Below are 22,874 nucleotides of genomic sequence, written 5' to 3' on the forward strand. Positions count from 1 at the left end.
GACCTCTGCCAAGCATATTGTGATTGTCACTCAACACTTTAGTCCTTCTCTAATGTTATACTTCCTTTCAGCAGACTGTCTGCTACAATTGGTGTTAGTTGCAGGTTTTTACGATAATTTGTTAACTGACAGCGTTGGAAATTATGATGACCCAGTTCATATTTCATATTCCGGATCTTAGTAGCCAGAATATTGCCAAGATCTGGGTCGTACTTTTACATCTGTCAGAAATTATTGTGACCTTGTCTTGTATTGTTTTGCAAAACAATCCGACCATTTATTGTGGAGTTACAATCACAAACGGTGAAAACGACCCTATCTCACAACTTCAAAGAATTCCTGGATCCAGACGGTGATCCGGATCACCTCCAAAATGTAATCACTTCTTCCTTATACCATTTTGAAGATTTCCTGAAAATTTCAGCAAGATATTTTTGTTACTTTTTGAGTTGTTGTTCACAGACAGACAAACTCTTCCAAAACATAACCTCCTTGGCAGAGGTAATAAATCTAATGGTGCATGGCCTCCATGTGTCTAGAGCCTGTCGTGTTTTTTCCTTTAAAGGCCGTACAGCTGTTAAAGTCATAAAGAATTAGTGCTGTATCTCATGAATATCTCTGTGTATCTTTTAAGATAAAGCAAGCAAAGCATCATGTTGGTCACGTAATGCAGGGATGCTATCAAACAGTAATCAAACTTTAGATATTGTGGAGTTAGTGTGTATTTTACTGGGTTACATCAAGAGTTCAAAGGTGGGAGAAAAGCAAAATGACAGAATAAGCTGAAAAAGACGGATCAACATCTGTCACAGAGTGTCTAAATTACAACACAGAGTGTAGCTGTGTTGTGCTGGGTTTCTTTTATTGTTCAGTCCATGTTTTTATTCACGTCAAGCTTATCATGATTGTTAATGATGAGTAATTAGGTTGTTACCATTCAATGGCCCACATACTTGAAACATTTACAATACAACATAAACACAGCTGACAAAGCAGCAGACTAATTAGTTTGGCACCAAAGTATATATGGGTGAATTCCTGGCTGATGTTTACCTTTGATGTCGCTTCCTGAGGATACCGCACCATGTCACAAAACAAATATCGCCCAACATGAGTCACTTCAGGTCATTTCAATCCCATAATGCACAACAGGCTGAGGTGAACAGGATGTCCAGTGTACTGGCAAAACTTTTCAGGAACTCAGTGACGTCATTGATTTAGGGTAGACAAACATCCCGTTGGACATTCTCAGCAGCATTGCCAAGTATTTCATCAACCTTTTCAGAAGACAAAATGAGTCTCTAAGAGCATCAAATAGGTGCAAATAAAATAGTCTTCAGGGCATTTTTACTGCTTTCTTTGTTTTTTCAACTTTTCATTTAAAACATTAGTAGTGACAGCCATGACATTACACATCCAACAAGAGCTCAAGTAACAGTTTACATGTATGTAATTAAGTCATTGCAATTGTAACAAAGTGAACAACATTTTACAGATATTTATAACAGATGATCAAAACAAAACATGGACAAATGGAGCCCAGAAGCTATCTGACATCAGCTCAAGCACTGGTGTGGGTGACAAAACTTGAATGCAATATAAATATTCTCTTTTCTTTTCCTTTATCTGCACTGCAATATGTTTACTGTAAACTGTACATTCAAAAGAAGAAAAACAATCAGAAACATTGACTCTGTTGATTGCTCAGCTTGAAAAATGGCTATCCTGCAAGTTTTTATGAGCTGTACATCTTTCTGTTAATAGTTCACTATCCACTTTGCATTGTAAAAGTAATGAAATCAAAAGAATCAGACTCATCGTCTCCCCTTTTACTGCTCTGTATCTCATCAACAGTATAAAGTGAAAGGCAGGGCAGGGCAGATTGAAAAAGGGAGGAGGGAGCGTGGGTGCTCAAGTGCAGGAAGTCTGTGTGATGCTCCTCTGACTGCTTGTGCTCTTGATGACAAAGGTGGAGGAGTTGCTCTTGTGACTGGAGTCAAAGTCACGCTCACAGTGGCACTGGGACGACTTGAGGTAACGGGAGGAACAACACAGAAAGTTCTGCCTCAGATCGTGGAACAGATGCCCGGCAAAGCACATGTAGATCCAGGGGTTACAGCAGCTGTTGAGGCTAGCCAGCAGCATGGAGATGATGAAGGGCATGGCTGCAGGAGACCACGGAGACAGAAAAGAAAGTCAGTGTGATGACATAGTCAGGTAAATAACATATCTGAGTATGACAGACAGGCCATGTAAACACACATTTGAATATTTGAGTGAACAAAAACTTGATTGAAAGCAGTAGCTAAGCGCACAACTCCCCAGACTGCTTTTTTTTTGTTTTTACATTACTAGATGAACATCGATAAATTTCAGTACAGACATGCATACTCACAAGACGAAAAGACTATTTTTTAATTTGATAACCGTACCCTGGTTTTTTGCATCAGGTACACATTCATAAATTTGATCAAATGAGTTCTTATAAATTATTCAGGATGTGGCCTTGGAATTTTGTACACACATTTATTGTCTTGTTTTGAATAGATTTTAACAACTTTGTTTTTCAAATGTTTAACAACACGGAAAAGGACACAAGGGACAAAAGGACTGCAACTTCTTGTGCTTAGAGCTAACTTTCCAAGCCAAAAATAAATAGCTAACATCAGTATTCTGAAATGCTCACAATATATTAACCATTAGCTGTGGTCTAATTGAGGAGCTTCATCCTTCAGAGAGTGAAACAAAGTTAAAGAGTGATTGCATCACAGTGTCGTGTCCAAGACTGTCTCATCTGAATGTCTTGTTTAAGTGTGGTCGACAAATGCATCCTAATTATTCTCCAAGGCCACCCCATAGGGTTGCAATTGGTGTTTCTTTTGTGATTTAAATCACGTTCTAAATCATTGCACACCAGTTTAGATAGTAAACTCCAAACTTAATAGAGAAACTGTTTATCCATCTGTGATAACAGCATCGACACATAAACACAGACAACCATTCACACGCCCACTAACACCTACTGACAATTTGGGGTGCCCTATTTCGATAATTGCTTGAGTAGGTTTTTGCACTGTGTGAGGAAATCTGAGCACCTAGAGAGAACCCACACTTGCACAGGGGTCACACACACAGACTCAGCTTAAAAAGACACCTGCTCGGCCAGGGTATTGACCCAGAAACCTTCATGCTGTGCGGTTACAGTGCTTAACACTGCATCACTGTGCGGTCTAAATCGAGTAAGTAGTGCTTCACAAAAAGGGGGTCTTGAAACTTGAAAACATCTTGTAGGTTAGGTAACATGATACTAGTTTTCATGCTAGTCCTGGTCCAGATGTCAGGATGCTTAGTAACAAAATGTTAGAAACAGCTAACGATATGAACAGGAAGTCCTCCACAGACCCTAACATTCTTATTTCAGTTCAGCCAAAGAGGTCTACAAAGGCTGGATCCTCAAGAGATGCTACCCCTGAGTTGTGATGCAGCTGTAATTTGCTACACTTCAGCTTATTAGCACTGTCATTGTGAGCATGTTACCATAAAACAAGTCAGATAAACTATGCCAGCTGGCAGTAAATACATCGTTTCAGACCAACAACTAAAATATTATATTATTACTTGTTCAAGTTTGAAATCTGAGATGTGTACTGAGCAGGAAAATGATCCCTGAGATTAAGAGTGAAAGAGTGACACAAAGTATTTATGTGGTGAAAAAAAGGGTTTTCTGACATGAAGCAAACTGTATATACACATGCGACAACCATCACATTGTTCCTCACACAATATGAGACTGATGTGTCACCGATGGTAACAAGCCGAGGTGTGTTTGATGACATTTACGCTACGACAACTCCCACATCCTCCTGACATTTGGCAAATTAGTTTCAGATTCATCATAATTGGCTCGTATCCTGTATTTAACCTCTTCTTACTGATTGCTAATCTGTCTTCCAGCCTGTCTGTGAATCTTCTATTCTCATGATGACTGTAATGACAGTCCCTGAGCTTCAGAGAACAGTGTTCTACATCACTGATATCTGGAAGGGCACACAAGCCGCACAAGTAATTAATACGAATTGATAGTTGCTATTAAAGATTTGATTGATAAGACTGAAACATGAGTCTGAATTACCGTGAATCATTTAATTAGCCTTTTCTTACCTGTTCATAGGTTTTATAACCGCAGAATGATTTAGTGTCTGGATGTAATTTGAGGGGCACATTAGACAAAATAGTAAGATTAAAAAAAAGTAGTTTCAAATTGGTGAGAAAATTAGTACTTATTCAATTTTGTGCATAAAATGAAACTGTTAACCTTGAATAATCTTACCATGATATAATTATAATGCTGCTAACATGGATGGACATGGATTTATTTCGCTGGAGACATTGCTGTGGGCCACTCATTGTTTTCCAGGCACTCTCATCAGTGGATGAGAGAATTGTCTGGAAACTAATTTGAATAATGCAGAGGGCAATCACTGAGGCATCTTTTCTGAATTAGCTCACGGTGTCTTTCACAAGAGAATGACAAATCACACACAAATGAATGAGCAGAATAATCCTCCCTGGTGGTGCGTCTGTCTGGGAGTCAGAGCTGGGGCTGTGAGGCCCAAAAGACACTTCAGTAATTCTTTAACCAAACTGTTACTGCTGCTTTTTAATGAGCATTAGCAGCAATCAAATTAAGATTTTTACATATAAAATGACTTTGAGGACTTTCCTAGCTCTGGAGACACTGCTTTGTTTTCCTCAAAGAAAGTGATCTTAATAACAAATGTAACACTTGCAGATTGAACACTGGGCTTTGTGTCAATTGATGCAGATCAATACATCACATCATGTGGGTCTTAGTCAGAGGGGCCTGATTCAGCAGGGGAGATGTTTATGCCAACGGGATCTTTTTGGGAACTTGTGTGTCTGAGTCAGGGTTTAACCTTCAGGTGTTTTTGTGTTCCACATAATGGAGCTGTTAATTGGGAGGAAAAAAACGGTCAAAACTGATCACTCTGTCACTTTGACAAGGCTGGCAGGAATGAGACATTTAATCATCTTCTGAGTATCTGAGAAAGAGATTGATGAGCCTAGAAGAGCTCAAAGTCCTGAAGAACTTTCAGTTTGTCTGTTTTTGCACCCCTGTGGGCCTGACATTTTATACCAGTCAAATTTATCACACAGTGAGATTTTTTTTAAATTATAGACATTGCCACTTCCCCAAATATCTTCCCTGCAGCCACACTTTAAGACATTAAAATAACAATATTGAAAAGGTCAGTCTTGTTGGTGGTCTTATTTACTGTTGAAGAGGCATCAGCATCAACTGCTGCTGGTGAAAAACTCCCCTATTCCTCACCTGTGTTAAAAGATGTGCTCCACACTCTGACACAAGTGCTCATTCCCTTTCTTGATGAGAGTTAGACAAGAAAATTAACGCCAACCCTTTTCTCTTTACAGCGAATATGACGCTGAGATTTATGAACCATTCACTAATGGGCTAGGGAGGAGAAGTGTGGGCGTCTGCAAGTAACTGCTGCCATTACATCCTGCGTCTGCTGGGAGCAGCCTTTTAAAGACAGACAGCAACCTTGGGGTAGTAAACTTCCTTTTACGTGGAGGTGTCAGAGTGATTTATGGGAAAAATGGAGCAAAAACAACAAGTTCTTATAAGGTGGATCCCGCAGGGAACAGGATTAAAGGCTCTAAAAATGGAGCCAGTGTGTCACAATCCTGCTGGGATTTCAGCTTTTTCTGAAAATACCCAGAAATATTTTTGCTTCATTTAAGTTACATATGATATGTTTTGGGCACTTTACATTTTTAGGAAACAATAAAGAAGTAATACTTGAATAATCATAGTATCTCATAATCTGTGTTTGAGAGTGGTTATGTTAATAGCTTAATATACAGATTGAGTTTTCATGATTAAACACATTGATCACTGTATTTCACATGCCCAACACTAGTTGCTAATATTTCTAATGTCAAGAATATGTTTACAAATCAGCACTTAAAAAGCAAAATATTAAAACACAACTCTTTGATATCTTCCCCTAACTGCTTACATTTACTCAGATAAACAAGGAATATCAACAAAATCTGACTAATTGACCTTGGTTTATTTTTAGAAACTACTTAAGTTTGTTTACAACAAGAAAATCGACACATGTTGATCCTTTTCTAGCTCTGTGGTCAGCACTCATTTTCTGGGTATGACTCTAATGGACACTTTATCTACACACACACACACACACACACACACACACACACACACACACACACACACACACACACACACACACACACACACACACACACACAGGTGACACTACAGCCTATCTTCTGTACACAAACAGTGGCACGTGTCCCAGTCAATTCTTGCCTTTCTGAGCGCTGAACACGTGGCAGAAAAGAGCCATCAGACATCAGCCTCCTCCCCTCATCTAAAGCTGGGAACATTTAGGTTGCTCTTTTCTTGCTTCTGTAACTTCTGGTTTCATTTAAATGAAGAATTAATTACTGTCATTTCATTTTTTGAAGCCTTCCCAGTGTTGAAGAAATGGATAGCTAAATGTGCAACTTTTTACCACCCGTAGAAGAAGCTGATGTAAACAATGCATCCTGAAGGAGATAAGCAGTCAAGTTGCGACCTTGAACAAAATATGAAAGAAAAGAACTCAAGCCTGTTTGAGAACTTTCTTATGAGGAAATGATAGTAACAGTAAATCCACAAGGGATTGAAACTGAACGAAAAACAAGTCCACACAATCACTATTGACACATATTAATGATCTGCATTTTAAAGACACTTCACTTTTCAAATCCAGCAGTTTTCCTTATGTGAGACATCCAGATCTTTATATCTTGAAGGGCTTTTACTTTGGTTAAGCCTACTACTCAGTTTCACCTTAATAAGGAAAGGATTTGAGAGCACAGTACAATCCACTGTGAAGTCAAACTGGCACATTAAATCTTGCCTTGTTTTATGGGTGTGGTTATGGCTCAGCAGATCAATAAATATAGGGTGCACATACAATAAATGGCTGCTAAGTGGCTGCTTAGTGGGCCATTGTGGTTAAATGTCAATGACACTCTCCAAACGTGCCCCTCAGGCACAAATACAAGCTGCTTGGCGTGTGGTGGTGCACACTAATTTGATTAATGATTAGCTGTCGGAGGGCTTCTGCAGTGTTAGGAGGAGGAGGCTCGGTGGAAACTTGGGAAATTCTGTGTGCAGCTTTTGCACTTGAAAGGGCTATCACTAATGTTTGTCACCACACAACAGGTGTAAGACTGGGCTGTGAAGCGTTAACCCTGAACCAGCAGTAAAGGACACAAAACAAAGACTGGTGCATTACAATGCTGAAACATGAGTTAAGACATGAGTTTCTTTTTCTTCTTCTTTTGTTTTGACTTCATTCTGATCATTCTGAGGAACCTAATTTGTGATGAGTTAGTTTTTGTCAGGTCTACAAACCTCATTGCATAATTTTAATCAAAGGGGACCACTGGTCAGAATCAAAACTTCGTACATGTCAATTACTTCCTATTTTTGGATGCCTTTATTTTGAACTGAGATTAAAAAAAATAATAAATCCATCTCTCAAAAATGAATCTATAAATGAATGTTTTAAGTATGTGGTGTTAATAAAAGCCCCAAATGTGACCAAACTTTTATCATACAGCTCACACAAACTAAAAAACGATAGTCTCTTGCATCACCTTTGACCTTTCCTGCCGAAGAGGACATGATGAATGCTTTTTTGGAGGCGACATTTCTCAATGTTTTTTTTCTATAATACCCGGCTATCTATCATGTTTCTTTTAAATTAAAATCTAGTTTTGGAAATCTGTAACTACAATTTTGGACTTTAAGAATCTTAGCTTGCATGCTAATGCTTCATTGGAAGTGTTTCACCGAGACTCTTCTGATAGTTTCACAAAGATTGACTTGTAGACATAGCCTTTTTATAGTGTTAAGACCACTTTTATGGGGAAAAAAAAACTGAATCCAAGTGGTAGCAAAAATAGTAAAATCCAAACTTAGCTCAATCACTTTGTTTTCTTTCTCATTCTTCCTGGTGCTTCTTCTTATATTTACTTTAAGGTTTGTAATAAAGTGGGTCTCCAGAATTTGGTATTTACCAGCATGAAAAAACAGTGTGAACTTTTTCCAAAGCAGAATTTTTTATTAAAATTTGCAAATATTTTGAGGTCCTAATTGTTAAAGAGGCCAAGTATAACTTTGGGTTTCATAATAGGAACACTGTCACATTTTGGAAGTGATTTGTTTCAGTGATGATAAGATGTGTTAATGAGGGACAACTCAGTAGCTCAAAGAGTAAGGCCCCGTTAACTCCTCACTTGTTTCCTAATCAACGAATTGTAAACCAAACAACAATATTTGACCAGCAGTTACACATTAACTGGTGCTACATTTGGGTAAATGCCTCCCTCTCTTATTTTGCCGCAAATTTTGTGTTCCTTGGGGAATGTCATAACAATTCAGACCACCCATTTATTTCTATAAAACAGAGTAAATATTCAGGATTCCACTCTATTTTCCCCTGCAAGTTAATTGCAGGCGTTAAACCTTTAGCAGAGTGAAGGTTAGACTCAGACACCCTGATCTCTGTCATTCGCAACCCACCCTGGCTGTGCTCAACCCACCCTGGCTGTGCTCAACCATGGCACAGCCCATTTTTATTAGGAAATGCCACTGGATCTGGCTTTGTAAAATGAATGGCTCAAGTAGACACCGGTCTCCAACTGTTGCATTGTGTTCTAGATGGATACGCCAGCGCCGACTTCCTCAGCTCGTGCGTAAAGACGCGCATGACAAAGGGATGTAGCATTAAAAAGTCACCATTATTTTTTGTCTTGCGTGGACTCAAGCATTCACACAGCAATGTTGATTACCTTTTCCTTTGCTTATTTTCAAAGGTTTTCTCTTTAGGCTGAGGGAATTGTGATAATACAAAAGCCTTTACGCGGTACATTTACGCACAGACAAATTTAACCTACCTTCACGTGGCGCAGCTGGATCCCAAGCAGACCACATCTGGACGGAAAAGAAAGGGGTCCAGCAGACGATATAAGCCACGACGATCACAAAAGTCATTTTCACTGTGGTTATCTTTGCCTTGGAGATGAGCCTCACGCTGCTCACGCGCGCAAGCGTGTTGCCTTTGGAGGTTTTGGGCGTCAGACTGATGCACTGCTCCCGCCGTGTTTTCAGTTTGAAGTTTTGCCATATTTTAAAGCTGATCAACCCGTAACAAATGCTCAGTATCGCTACTGGAATGATGTAAATGGTGAGACTGATCCATGTGATGTAAGCTTTGGCCCCCCATGGCTTGAGAAAGTCTCCCCAGCAGTCATACACCCCTGATCCTGGGGAGCCGACCTCTATCAGGGAGAAAATGAACATCTGCGGGATACTAAAGAGCAGGCTCAACACCCAGCAGAATATCACATAGAAACGGTCTTTTCTCCTGTGCAAAGAACGCAGAGGCTGACAAATGGCCAAACACCTGTCCACTGACATTAAAACCAACATGTAGGTGGATGCGAACATCCCAACGATCTGCAGGTATTTCACCAGCCTGCACAGTATGTCCGGTCCGTAGAACCGAAAAGTAATGTCCCAAATCAGTTGAGGGAGAACTTGAAATATGGCCACAACTAGATCTGCAATACTCAGGTGCTTCATGAAGTAATACATGCGGGACTGGCTGTGTTTGGTGGTGTGGATGGCCAGCAGGACGCACAGGTTCCCCGCCAGCGCCAGAAACAGCACCAGTGCGAGCACTGTCACTTCCACCTTCGCGACCTCCTCATTCCGCTTCAGCGGGTTCGTCTGGTTCAAGGAACCGGTTCCGTTCAGAAAGCTTGAGTTACGCCAGGATTCGTTGAACTGCCAAAAGTCACTTTCGTTGGAGATACTTTCCATTGCCGCAGTCTGGTCCTCTGCAGATGCGTCAGGGTTGTGCAGTCATGCAACGGCTGAAACTGTCACCTGAGGGGTGAGAAGTAGCAAAGTCTTCCTCGCGTCAATAAGGGCGACAAGACGAGACATGAAGCTCAAAACATGTTCCTGAAGTTAAATGTCAATCACCTATTCCTTCTGTAATATGCCTTCTTGAAGAGAAAAAGCAAGTACACCCACTCACGCGCGTAAAAAACAAGGTTACCTAAAGGATAAAAATCTACAATATGAACTTACAAAACAGAGGAGCAATGAAACGTGAGAAGTTCATCTCATTGGTCATGTTAATTATCCACAATCAAAGTCTGTGTAAAAAATAAAATAAGATAAAAATGAAAAGAAAATCAACAAAATCAGTTTGAATAATAGTCCATATAAGGACACTCAAAAAGCTCCCGGTACTGAAACTCTAAAAGGGAAAAAAGTCTGCAGAAACTGAGCGCTCCATCATCATCACTGGTGAGAAACAGAATGACCAGCACCTCTGCACAAAAGCCCGTTATACCGTTCCCCGGCTCAAAGAGTAAACAGTCTTATTCCTTTTCACCACAAGGGGGCGATGTGAGTCATTCAACAGCAACCACCTTGTCCCGCTCTGCAGCTCAAAGCCTAAACCCTCCTCAGAGTAAAACCCCTCACATTTATGAATCAGAGAGTCAAGGATCTCCCTGAGGATTTGTGCTGTCAGGTTCTGTGTTCCTTTAGCTTGTGATGAGAAAGGTCTTTAGTAGTATGTTATTTTCTGTATTTGGTTCAAACCTGGGAAGCAAATGAGGAAATTAAACATTTGGTTAAAAATTGAACCTCATATTAGTTACAGCTTGAGGTTGGTGAGCAAACTATTTATGTAAATTTATAACCCCCTGAACCACTGACAGCCCTGGAATAAATTGAAAAATAATTACAGAGGTAAATATAGAAACTTAATTTTAACAGTCCATGAAATTGACATATATAAAAGTTGATATCAAAACTGAGTTTCTCTCGGTCTAACTGACACGTTTACAGGTTGGAAAAAAAAAATCTCTTCTGATTTGATTCACGAGAGGACATTTCATATGAGTTGCCCTTTAAACCAGACTGTAAAAGGGCTGTGACGGGTGGTATTACCTTGACAACACTCATATATAAGTGAGTGTGATAATGCATTTTTATTTTTAACCATTTCCTGCCCACATTATACTGGAAAAGGCAAAAGATGTGATCCATCATCATGTGAAACATATTTTTGAAGCCATGGGAAAAAATATTTTGACAGTAAATTACTTTGTCTAAAAAAAACTACAATATTACTGTAAGTTCACTGTGGTTACTTTATTGCATTGCTGCTGAGGACTGCCCAAAAAAGGTGGTTATTGTGATTATATAGCCTAATTGATGGCGCCAGTGGACAAAGTCTAAAGCATATAAAAATCAGACTAAAAAATATTAATGGTGACATCTCTTAGTATATAGTACCAATTATTTGTTACTGTGCCACCTCAAACCTGCTTTGATTCCAGATGATACAGATGTAACACATTAAGAATCTGTCAAACCAATCACGTCAACAACTACAAACACTTTTTTTTTTTTGTTAGCTGTTCCTCATACACAGCATTTTACTGTTTTTATTATTGATTGGACACAGCAGTAACCATGTTAGAAGTTTTAAGGCTTCGTATAGGTCCAAAAGCGATAAACTGTTTAAATTTCCAGCACCACACCGTATACTGTGAAGCCCTGTGGGAAGAAGCCCTCTGGCCCTATCAACACCACAGAACTGTTCCCCCTTTGTGGATTTGGGTTTTGGAAAATGGCAGCTTCACAGGAATTCCAAAGTAGCAATATATAGAGGGCACTGGAGGTGATTCAGCGCTGACAGGAAAATAAAACGACAAGTGAAAATAATCACAATAAAAAATGATAGAACATTAAATCTTATGGTGGGACTTTCGACACTATTGGTCAGCCACATTAAAAGACACGGCAGTGAAGTAATGAAACTGGACATGGTGTGAAACCACAATAACAACATAACAAGTGCAACTTTCCAAATGTAACAAAGTCAGAAATTGAAGTTGGGAAAAGTTTGGTTGGAGCATTGCTACAACTCAACAAAATGTAATTAGTGGACTGATGAGTGTGCATGATTTTTATGGCTGTTATGAACAAAGGGATAGGCATTATATTTTCTGAAATATCATGCCTTTAAAAAACTAAAAGCAGGAGGTCAGTGCAACAGAGTTAATACACACTGCCTGGCCAAAAAAAAAAGTCGCCACCTGGATTTAACTAAGTAAATAGGTAGGAGCCTACTATTGGATAATTACTGCATGGATGATTATTTTTCAGCTGGTAACAAGTTATTTAACCCCAACTGGTGCAATGACTTGCTTCTCATTTCTTAAACAACTATGTCACAAGACATATCCCATGGTCCCGTGGAAAAGATGTTAGTCTGTTTGAGAAGGGTCAAATCATTGGCATGCATCAAGCAGAGAAAACACTTAATGTGTTTGCAGGAACTACTAAAATTGGGTTAAGAACTGTCCAACGCATAATTCAAAAATGGAAGGATAGTGGAGACCCATCGTCTTCAAGGAAGAAATGTGGCTGGAAAAAAATCCTGAATGACCGTGATTGGCGATCACTTAAACGTTTGGTGAAATCACTCAAAGACCTTGGAGCAATGGAAGAGGTCATGTGGTCTGATGAGTCCAGCTTTACCCTGTTGGTTTTCACATTTTGGGTTTTAAATTACATTTCAGGATCAGCACTTTTGTTATATTATGGACCAGTTATTACATTTCAGGCTTTACTACATTTTTTTCTTTTTTATGTTTACATTTTGGGTTGTTGTTACATTTCAGGCTCCAACAAGTCCTGCAAAGGGCCGCCAATTATGTGGAAGGGAGTTTGTGTTGTGGGGGCCCTAAAGAGCCAGCAGCTAAATAACAGAGACTGAAACACAGGTTTACCAAACCAGCAGAGTGTTTAAATGTCTCATATTTAACAGGGCAAACCTTGATCTGCCTTGTGGTCAATGGTCCTTGATGAGGAAATTTGAGGAATCTTGACACTTGATGAACAATACTGAGGAGACTCAGATGGCTTAAGTTGAAGAAGTTTGTATAGCTCAATCGAGAAGACAATGACAGACACTACACATGGGTGCCCAGTGTAATGCAGAGTCAATTCCAACAGACTAGTCCGTGTGGTCAGTATTTTATCATTACTGAGATTGGGATTGCCATGTCCATCTATGAGCAAACGGGTTCAGCTTGGAAACTGAATGAGTGAAACAATGTTCAAGAAGACAGGAACAGGTGAATAGGCTCCAACCCAGACTAGGGCCACACTGTCTCTGTGTACACTTAACTTCAGGGCCAAATACAGATATTATTGTGACACAAATAGAGGCAATTTACAGAATTGACCAAGGAAAGTCAGAAAGCAATATGAAAATTCCACCACAGATCCTTCCTATTTGATCAAAAAATCAACACGTACTACCAAATTAACTATTACATTTAAAGATCAGAAAATTCAGGATTAAAGCCTCCCAAACTGAACACAGGTGTCTTTTCAGATTAGAGTTTATACATAAAAAATAAGAAGTCAACAATTTGTATTGATCAGATAAAGATTTTGTGCAGTCAAGTGAACATCAAACAGCGCAAATCATCTGATTTTTTTTGCAGATGGATTAAAAAGGAAGAAAGCTGCTGTAGATTAAGGCCTAGAGGACCTGAATGCTAAAGCAGGGATGAGTATGGACGGGAGGATTTTCTTCACAACGACAGCAAATTAAGACGACACGGAGAGCGGTGAGCAGAAACCATCATGGAAAATAACAGAGCGAGAGTGAGAGTGAGAAAGATTACAGATGGAAAAAAACGACGTTGCGGGATTTTCTGATATTAATGATGTTGCCGGAGACAATTTAGGAGGAGTATGAAAGGATTTATATAACGTCAGGCCGGCTAAGAGTGTGAGGGAGGACTTGGTAAATTAGGTCTGCAGAGATGGAATGAGATAATTCAAAATGACTTCAGTGAGCATCAAAAAGACATCCAGGGCATACTTGGTGGCCTCTTGGTCGGAGGTGGATAAAACGTAATGGTATTAACCTTGGTATGATTCCAGCTAGGTATGATTAATGAGAAACAACCCAGTTTCTCTCTCTGGATTAATCAAATGTCACACCATTTAATTTTTGTTAAAAAGATGAAGAGGACAGGGGAGAAGGTAAAAGGGGAAAATCTGGCAACAAGCTAATGTTACTGTATTACTGTGAGCAGTACTTTTTATTATCTTAACAGCTACTAAAGAATAACTTTAGCATTACTGCAATAAATTTTCATCATTGTGCTTAAAGTCCCATATGGTTTAATAAAGGTTTCTGCACGCATAATAAAATTCTTTGTCTTTTTGCACTTTTTTTTAATACTATGTGTAACTCTCCAACTACATACACTATTTTGAAAAGTTAATGATTGTCACTGCCATGTTAGAGTATGCCTAAATTGTATATCATTTTTTCTTTTACTAGGTTAGGATGGTCTTTTACAGTAAAAGTCTTGAGAGCGATCAAATGAGCAATGTCCCTAATACACGTCTGGTGTTTCCATTTTCTCATTGTCTGTTGTGCTCCAATGTGTTGTGAATCAGTCGGGAGATCCATATGAGATGACCCGGTCACTTCAGCAGACTTGGGCTTGTTCACTATATCATGTGACATCCAGCATTGTTACTTTCAATCCATGTTTAAAATAAAGGAAATCATAATACTTTAAGAGAATGGGGCTCCTAGTCGTACACAACTATTCAAAAATGTTTCCTGGCTCTTCAAACTTAACGATTTTAGAGTTCATGACCTGGCAACAAACTGCATACAAATGTTAGTTTCATATGGGGTTAAAATAACCAATAAAAACATTATATAATAATGATTGATTGTTTGTTTTTATTAATGTGAACATTAATATGTGATTACTGCGGTATCTTTGACTGTGTGTATTTGATTGATGGTCAGATGATGTGGTTAGGATGTGCAATGGTATGCTTTCATCTGCTCTATCCTAATACCGCATAGAAGAAACAGTAAGTAGTAGTAAGTAGTATGTGTGTGTGTGTGTGTGTGTGTGTGTGTGTGTGTGTGTGTGTGTGTGTGTGTGTGTGTGTGTAGGGGGGTTCAGGGTTTTGACAGCCTTAGTTCTGTTATTACGAAATGTTTGACGAAATTTTCATGTTTCTTTGTGCTGCAATAAGATATGGATTCTTGGGATCTTGTTTTTTTTTTTATAACTATAGTTTTATAACTATAGTTTGAAAGACATGACAAAGGACTTCCTTTACCCGTCACTGTACTACACATGATACTTAACTGTATGATATTTGTTTCCAGTTTCTGAGTGAAAATTGTTTTTTCAGTTAAATAAGTTTTGCATCACTGAGTCAGCAGCTGTAAACCTAAATTTAGTCTAACAGTAACCTGTCATTGTAGACACTGTACATATTTACTGGTTTTCTTCTTGCTGGTTTTAGCAGACAACATAACTTCTCCCCTGTCCTTGCGTCTCTTAACTGTCTCTCTGTTCATTTTAGAATTGATTTTAAGATTCTACTGATCACTTTTAAAGTTCTTTAAGTCTTGCCTTATTATAAGCTACATCACAGAAACGTTGACGCCTTACGAGCCATCTCGCAGCATTATCCTTGGGTGGAACTCTACTGGTCTTTCTAAAGTCGAGTCTCAAATCTAAGGGTGATCAGGTTTTTCCACCAGGGCCGCTTGACTTTGGAACAACCTTCCAGGGGAGATAAGGCTGGCGGAGTCAGTAACATCTATTAAAACTCTTTAAGAGACTTGCCTTTAAAAAAAATCTCAAAGAAAAAAAAAAAAAAAAAAAAATATATATATATATATATATATATATATATATATATATATATATATATATATATATATATATATATATATATATATATATATATATATATATATATATATATATATTATAACAGTAAACAGAGATAGATAATGGTGAGCTTGTGTAAAGACACCTTTCTATGCAAACACATCCAGTATGCGCAGAATAAAAGGGTGGCTTTAAGCTGTACAAACCTGTGAAACATAGTGTGTCTATCTCACCACTAGAATAATTCCAGTGGCTCAGCAGTTCTCTTCTCCATTCCCACAGTTCCTGGGCTTTGAGTTGACAGATCTAATTAGAGACTAGGTTCAAAGATGAATTAAAACACAAAGGTTCTGCACGCTAATACTTCTGGCTCCTGCTGCTTATGTAACCACTCAGCACATGAACTCCTGAGCCAGCCATTTCCCCCCCTGTGTGTCAGAGGGTCAGTGTAAAAACTGAACCAACACACAACAGGGAGCAAAGGGATGCTGCTACCCCTGGCTCGGTGGGTAGATGATGTATTTTGCATGATAATACCATTTAAAGGAGTAGTGCAGAGTTTTTGAGATGGGGTTGATTGGGATTAATTTCAGCACTTGGAATAAAGTATAATCGGAGGAGACAGTAAATAAAATTATGGTAGAGAAAAGACTACTTGCTAAAGAAAAAACAGGGTGAAGGCAGGTACACACTACAGGATAATTGGACTTATTTTGGTTGTGATCTCCCCCTTGTGATCATGGCCAGCAAAGGCCTGACTGTCTGATGTTTGCAAACGACATTGTGTCTGATTTCCCTTTATTGTAGGGGGAGTGCTAGGAGTGATTTTGCCCGGTCTGATCAGCTCGGACGGCTTCAGAGGGAGAAAACATACAAGATAAACATGTTTAATATTTGTAACTAGGAATCCTGTAGTGTGTGGGGGGTGCTCTGATAGGAGCCAAACATTCACAGTGTGTAATGTCATGTGTACTAGAACAAAGGCTAATCAAGACGTGAGCTGACTCAACTGACTGACGGCAGAGGAAGTTAAAGGAAGGAAGCCCTGCTCTCAAAGCTATTTGTCTTACTTGTAACAAATCTCCATGACTTTTTCCATAGTCATTTTTCTTTTTTGTGTTTTTTTTTTTTTTTGGATAGTAAGAGGTAGAAACAACCATCATTGCTTCTTCCTGTTTGTCCGCCATTTTTGTTTACACCAAAGTCACAAGATTTGGAATATGTAGGGTGACGAACCTAATGCTCCCCTGAAGAATGTGTGGGGTGCTCCATTGAGCACGCCACAGCCCTTGCAGCGCTATTCTCCCGCTGGAGAGTACGGCCTGCCACACTACCACACTACTCTAATATGAACTAGACTCGCGGCACATGCATGGCCCCCCTATGTCATCATGGCGCGTCTGTTTACGCAAAGCGCAATCTCATCAGAGTCAGCACAACGAGACACAGAGAGCGCTGCTACTACATTAGAGACTTTTTGGCTTATGTCAAGTTGTTTTGGCACAATAAAGCGCTCTAACAACCCTCCTATCGTTAAAATGATTGTTAGGAGGAGCGGCCGCACTGATCACAAGTCATGGATCATACCTCACGTCCACGTGCTTGTGCTCATGCATGAAGCAAACTGTGTTGCGTTCACACTGGTCAAACACTGGACTTAAGGGTTGAAGCGTGCTCGAGCACAGTATAGTTTGCTAGTGTGACTGCGTGCTAAGATCTTGTGCGATCTGTCTTTGGTTATCATCAAGTGTGTGGTCTCTAAATCTGCCAAGGTTTGAAGAATCCTGTAATGTGTGCCAGCCTTAACTTTTGAGACCAGTCTTGAGGGATATGAGGCACTTTTGTGTGGTAAGTTTTACAGTCATATGGTGTATCAGTTTAGTTTAACTGGGATCAGTAGTGCTTTCAAGCAAGAGTCCCACTTGATATTTGCCTCAATCATTTTCAGTAATCTTCTTAAGAAAAAGTAACAAGTACTAATGGATAGTTGTGTCATTGAGATTCAGATCAGATCAGAGATTATGTTTATGTTCATTAGGTGAGCACATCCAATTAATATGGTGACCAAGATGCTGATGTCAGAAGTCTACATGCCATGCCACTGACATGAATCAGACCGTGAATGTGTGTTAAGTACATTTCACACAGGGCAGTTGTGGTGCCAGACAAACTGTTTCGAACACGCCACTATCTGATGGGATCCTTGTTCTGAGGATTGTTGTAAATACAATGATTGGGTTGTCTGGATAACATTTTTTCAGTTCTCAAATCAGAGTTACTGTGTTCACCATTCAATACAACTACTTTAATTCATCTTTCAAGAAATGAGTAATTTTCTAGCTATGAGGGAGTTTTATTAAGGATCTTTTTCTTTCTCTCTGAATTCATGCTGCACATCTTTTTCAGGTTTCCCATTAAGTGTTAACTACCTCATATTGTACCACTTCATATTCTGCTCCATTCCCTATAACCCACTTGTCTTTAGCTTCAGAGACAGAAGCTGTTGATGATATGAGGGATTTACAGAGGCCTGAAGGACTAGCTGCAAAAAAAGTCATTCATCACACCAGCCCGAGACATCTCTCACTCAAGCATGGAGTTTGAAAACGTGCAACTTGTGTCAGACAATATTACATTGCAAAGTTCATCAGGTGGGCCTCACTTTTAGAGAGACAACACCCTGCTTCATTACATAAGCTTCCTGCTCCGTGTCTTGTAAAGTCAGGATCAACAACATCTGCCTCCAAAAACAATAACAGGATGAAGCTCCCGTGGCCCGTCTTTGAACGTTGCATTCATCAAGCTTTGTCCTCTTTAAAGGCATTTACAGGAAGTTGCAGAGGACCATGAATAAAGTAAACAACACATCAATAGTTTTTACCTTCTACCTGTTTGTGTTTGCGGGTCAGACAGACTTTGTTTAGCCTTTAATCCATATGACTCAGATTTTCCCTGTTAGTGACAGAAAACCCTTTAGATCGAACAAAACACAGACAGCGACCAGTGACTCAGTTCTCAAGGGGATGGAGATTAGTACAAAGTGATTAGACATGTGTTAGTATGAATCACTTTTCATTACAGGCTTCATTGATGTCTGATTAGCATCACTGGGTTTCCACATTCACAATGCCCCCGTGTATGAAAGCATGGATGCTGGGCTTATCACATTTTATGACCAGTAAACTAGATTCCCCCTTTTGTTGATCTTATTGGTGTGATAAATCAGAGCTGTCATACCATGGAATAAAACTTCATCCTTTATACTCTTCTTTCTTTTAATATAAGCACAGCGTTCTGTTGTAGTTACTGTGGAGCAGGAGTGGTGAATTCTAAATTTGATGTCCAGTACACAACAGTGAGTCTATGGATAAACAAATCAAGTTGTAGATTTGTGATTGATAGATAGATAGATAGATAGATAGATAGATAGATAGATAGATAGATAGATAGATAGATAGATAGATAGATAGATAGATAGATAGATAGATAGATAGATAGATAGATAGATAGATAGATAGATAGATAGATAGATAGATAGATAGATAGATAGATAGATAGATAGATAGATAGACTGTGTCTATATCCCTAACATTACTGACCCCTCACTTTTCCTATTCCATCATCAGCATTTCATTTCACCACTGCAAAGTCCACTTTCATGAATATAATAGATATGCCTAAACAGCCTTTGAATAGGAGTTTATGGAGAGGTAACTGTCAATATAAAGTGTTGTTAACTTATTTAAAGAAAAAACATTGATGTGGATGAGCTTGTTTAAATAGTGAACCAGACATAATCATTCGTTTTCACAATCACCTGACAACATATCCACAGGATGAATATTTAAAATGCAAGATATCAGGTCACTGCCTCCGCTGTGTCAAAGCCACTGCTGCCCTGCGCCAGTGCTGTGCTCAAACTTTCAACCCCACCTCCTCCAAAGCATCTACCTGCAGGGTCAGTCACATCTCATCAAAAATTAATCTATGTATGTTATTCTGCAAAGAGTGAGAAGATTCAGAGCTTATTTAAACTGTACTGTGAAGTAAATAAGATACAAAAATCACTAAAAGAGGAAGTTACTGTTTCTGCGGCTGATGTTGGTTTTAACTCCACCAGCTTCTATGATTTGATGCTTGACTGTATTCCTCTTTTAGGCCTACAATATTCATTTAAAGGAAAATTAGATAACTTTTTATTTTATTATTGATTTTTTTAATCCACCAAAATCTTAGTGGAATTACAGTCTAAATGTTTCACTTTGAAGCTCTTTTCAGTTGTACTGGTTACAACTCACACACTTTTGAAATCTACAGTCATGGACCAAAAGAGTTGGAAATCACTGCTTAAATATTTTACAACACACTTTTTAATATAACCCTCTGTGTGGTCTTTCCAAGGCTTCATCTGTGAGATGAAGGGCCCTGTGCCTGATGAATGCATTCTATTAAAATACAATATTGCCTCTGAAATTTCTTGATGAAAAACTTAATTAAATAGACAGTCAAGTGAAGCATACGTGCCTCAAATTGTGTTCATCTGAAGATAATGGATGGATGGATTTTAGCCATTGCTCTAACACATTTGCTCCATGAGTCATATGAAGCCATTTGTCTTTTTCAACTCACTTGTTTTTGATCTGACTGATCTTATGGTACAAACTACTCTTTTCAAGTGCAATGATAATTGGTGCTCTATCCATCAAGTGCAGCAAATAAGGACCAACAAACAACAGATTGAAATCATTGCCAATGTGACCTTAAACTAAAGTAGAAGAAAAGGACTTGAGAATGTAAAAAAAGAGAAGTGATATTGACCAATAGGTAGCTGTTTGTTTGGATGGATGACATGGCACTAGAGCCAAGGACAACACAGTTAGAGCAGTGGACACATTGACTATAAATCAAAGACTCACAATGACGTTGTTCAGAGACTGTTAATGGGGTTAGGAGCATGGAGCAGAATCACACTCTGACATTTTGACCTGAGACATACACCTGCCAGACAAGCAGCGCATGTGTGAGTGTGTGTGTGTGTGTGTGTGTGCTTTCTTTCCTGGCATTACCCTGAATGGCTGTGCCTTAGTGAGAGCAAAACCACCTTTCATATTTTATTAATTTTAGCTGTTTTAACTTATCTTTATTTGAGGTTGTTGTGTAGCTTCAGGGTTCTGGATTTCAGATTTATCTGTTGTTTGGGTTTTATGGTTGTTTGGGCTCCTCAGCTGTTGGTTTATCCGTTTGACCAATGAGTGCATGGTTAAGTTCTCATGTAATTTTACAAATTCTTTTGTCTTAGCTCTTCAGTAATTGGGTTCTTCCTCAGATCTTAAAAATCTTTGCTTTTACATCAAAGCACTCTGTAAAACCTCTGTTTAAAAGCTCTGTATGATATCTGAAAAGAGATACAATTTTTCACTATTATTACTCATCATCACAAGTACATACATGATCTAAAAAAAGCCGTACTTTATTTTCTAAAGGGAAGAAAATGAATGAACCAGTTTGATAATATCTGTGTGTGGTACTTCTAAAAGTTTTAAAAATGGGCCTGTGCGCTGTAAAATATTCAAGGAGCATAAATTGAAGAAACTTATCATTCAACCTCAGACACAATTGATAAGAAAACTTGCTTATTGGACAAAGTTTTATCTACACATGCAGACTCCACGCAGAGCTGAGGTGTATGAGGATAATCTAAAAGCTCTGAAATACTTGCACTTCCCTCTCTCGGACACCATTGCCTCCAAATGCACCAGTAAGCTTCTGGCCATTGAACTGTTTGTTATCCTGGGCATGTGTAAGTGTGTTTGTTGCTGTGAGAGGTGCGCTCTGAGGGGGTATTGAGTCTGAGGTACTATTATTTAAAAAAAATTGCAGGCATGTCTGTAGTGTCTGTGCAGCAGAATGCCTAAGGCTTTCATTTCAGTAAAATTTATGTTGGATTAAGTCTGCCACCGCTAAGCCACTGTGATTTGAAAAAAAAAAAAAAAATTATACCATCAGTAAAGCCGGCATGCACATATCTGCAGGCTGCTCGTGCATTTAAATACAGTCTGGTTTTCGTCGGCTTTTCACATTAATGGTTAATCCAAATGCTCCTTTGTCACTCCAGTAACAATTTTTAACCATCTCCTTTAAGAAAAATAGCCTAACATCAGTTTGAGTAGCAAAATCAATACCCAATTCAGTGTTGAATGTACAACATTGCAGCAGAGCCAACCAATCAATACAGAATGAAAATATATGCAAATAGTTGTCACACGGCTGTAAAGCTCACCACCCCGAGGAGAGCAGCGGTACAACCCAGTGGGGTCAGCTGAGGTTTGCTCTGTTGGCTCCCTGATCAGTTTGAGCCTTTAAGATTATTTCACAGCTCTGTACCACTTGTATGTGTTCAACGTCTTCAATAACTCATGATTAAGGCGATACAGCACATTTCTCAAAGTAAGACTGTGGGGTGATATCATAATGAGATGCCATAATTATTGTTTCATTAATGATGGTGTATGTTTCCTGTGTTTCCCAAATGTTCCCTCTTCTTCCTTTACTGAACACATTTCCTTGATTGATTTTCCATTTACAAATTATATGATAATAAACATTATGATTGGCATAGAGTGAATAACTGTTATATTTAGCATTCCTATACAAGCAGCTTTAAGTGACTGCTTTGATTAATTAATTCTAAAATCAAAAGGTTCACTTTGCCAAATTAAACAAGTCTGATCTGGAATAAAACTTGTGAAGATGGCTAGAGGTGAGTGCTCTCCCTGACTCTCAGACAAACCCACACAAATATGCACACACCCCAGCAGGAGGATCCACTCACACTTGCTCATTAGGAATGATTACCTGAGATGGTCGACTATCAGCAGCTCACACACCCGCATACAAACAGTAATTATTTTGCCCAAATTCACTCTGACATTCATCCCTCTTAGACAGGCTGTTTACTGTCTGCAGGCTCAGAAACAAAACAACAT

General features: G+C 38.9%; 1 protein-coding gene across 2 annotated transcripts; it reads right to left on the reverse strand.

The window, feature by feature from the left end:
* Nucleotides 1-687: 687 nt before the first annotated feature.
* oxtra (oxytocin receptor a) lies at nucleotides 688-10,686 on the reverse strand. 2 transcript variants are annotated; one of them, XM_074667743.1, is made up of 3 exons: nucleotides 10,115-10,686; nucleotides 9,022-10,015; nucleotides 688-2,165 (listed from the first exon to the last, which is right to left on the reverse strand). In XM_074667743.1, exons 2-3 carry the CDS (start codon nucleotides 9,947-9,949, stop codon nucleotides 1,912-1,914), a joined length of 1,182 nt encoding a protein of 393 aa, XP_074523844.1. In that variant the 5' UTR covers nucleotides 9,950-10,015; nucleotides 10,115-10,686; the 3' UTR covers nucleotides 688-1,911. The 2 variants fall into 2 exon arrangements, with proteins under 2 accessions (XP_074523844.1, XP_074523836.1); XM_074667735.1 differs by having other exon boundaries at nucleotides 9,022-10,685.
* Between the last annotated feature and the right edge of the window lie 12,188 nt (nucleotides 10,687-22,874).

The sequence above is a fragment of the Halichoeres trimaculatus genome, unplaced genomic scaffold (assembly GCF_033239565.1).
Source record: "Halichoeres trimaculatus isolate MK-OKI-2021-1 unplaced genomic scaffold, fHalTri1.1 fHalTri1_scaffold_1, whole genome shotgun sequence".
Classification (NCBI taxonomy): Eukaryota; Metazoa; Chordata; class Actinopteri; order Labriformes; family Labridae; genus Halichoeres; species Halichoeres trimaculatus.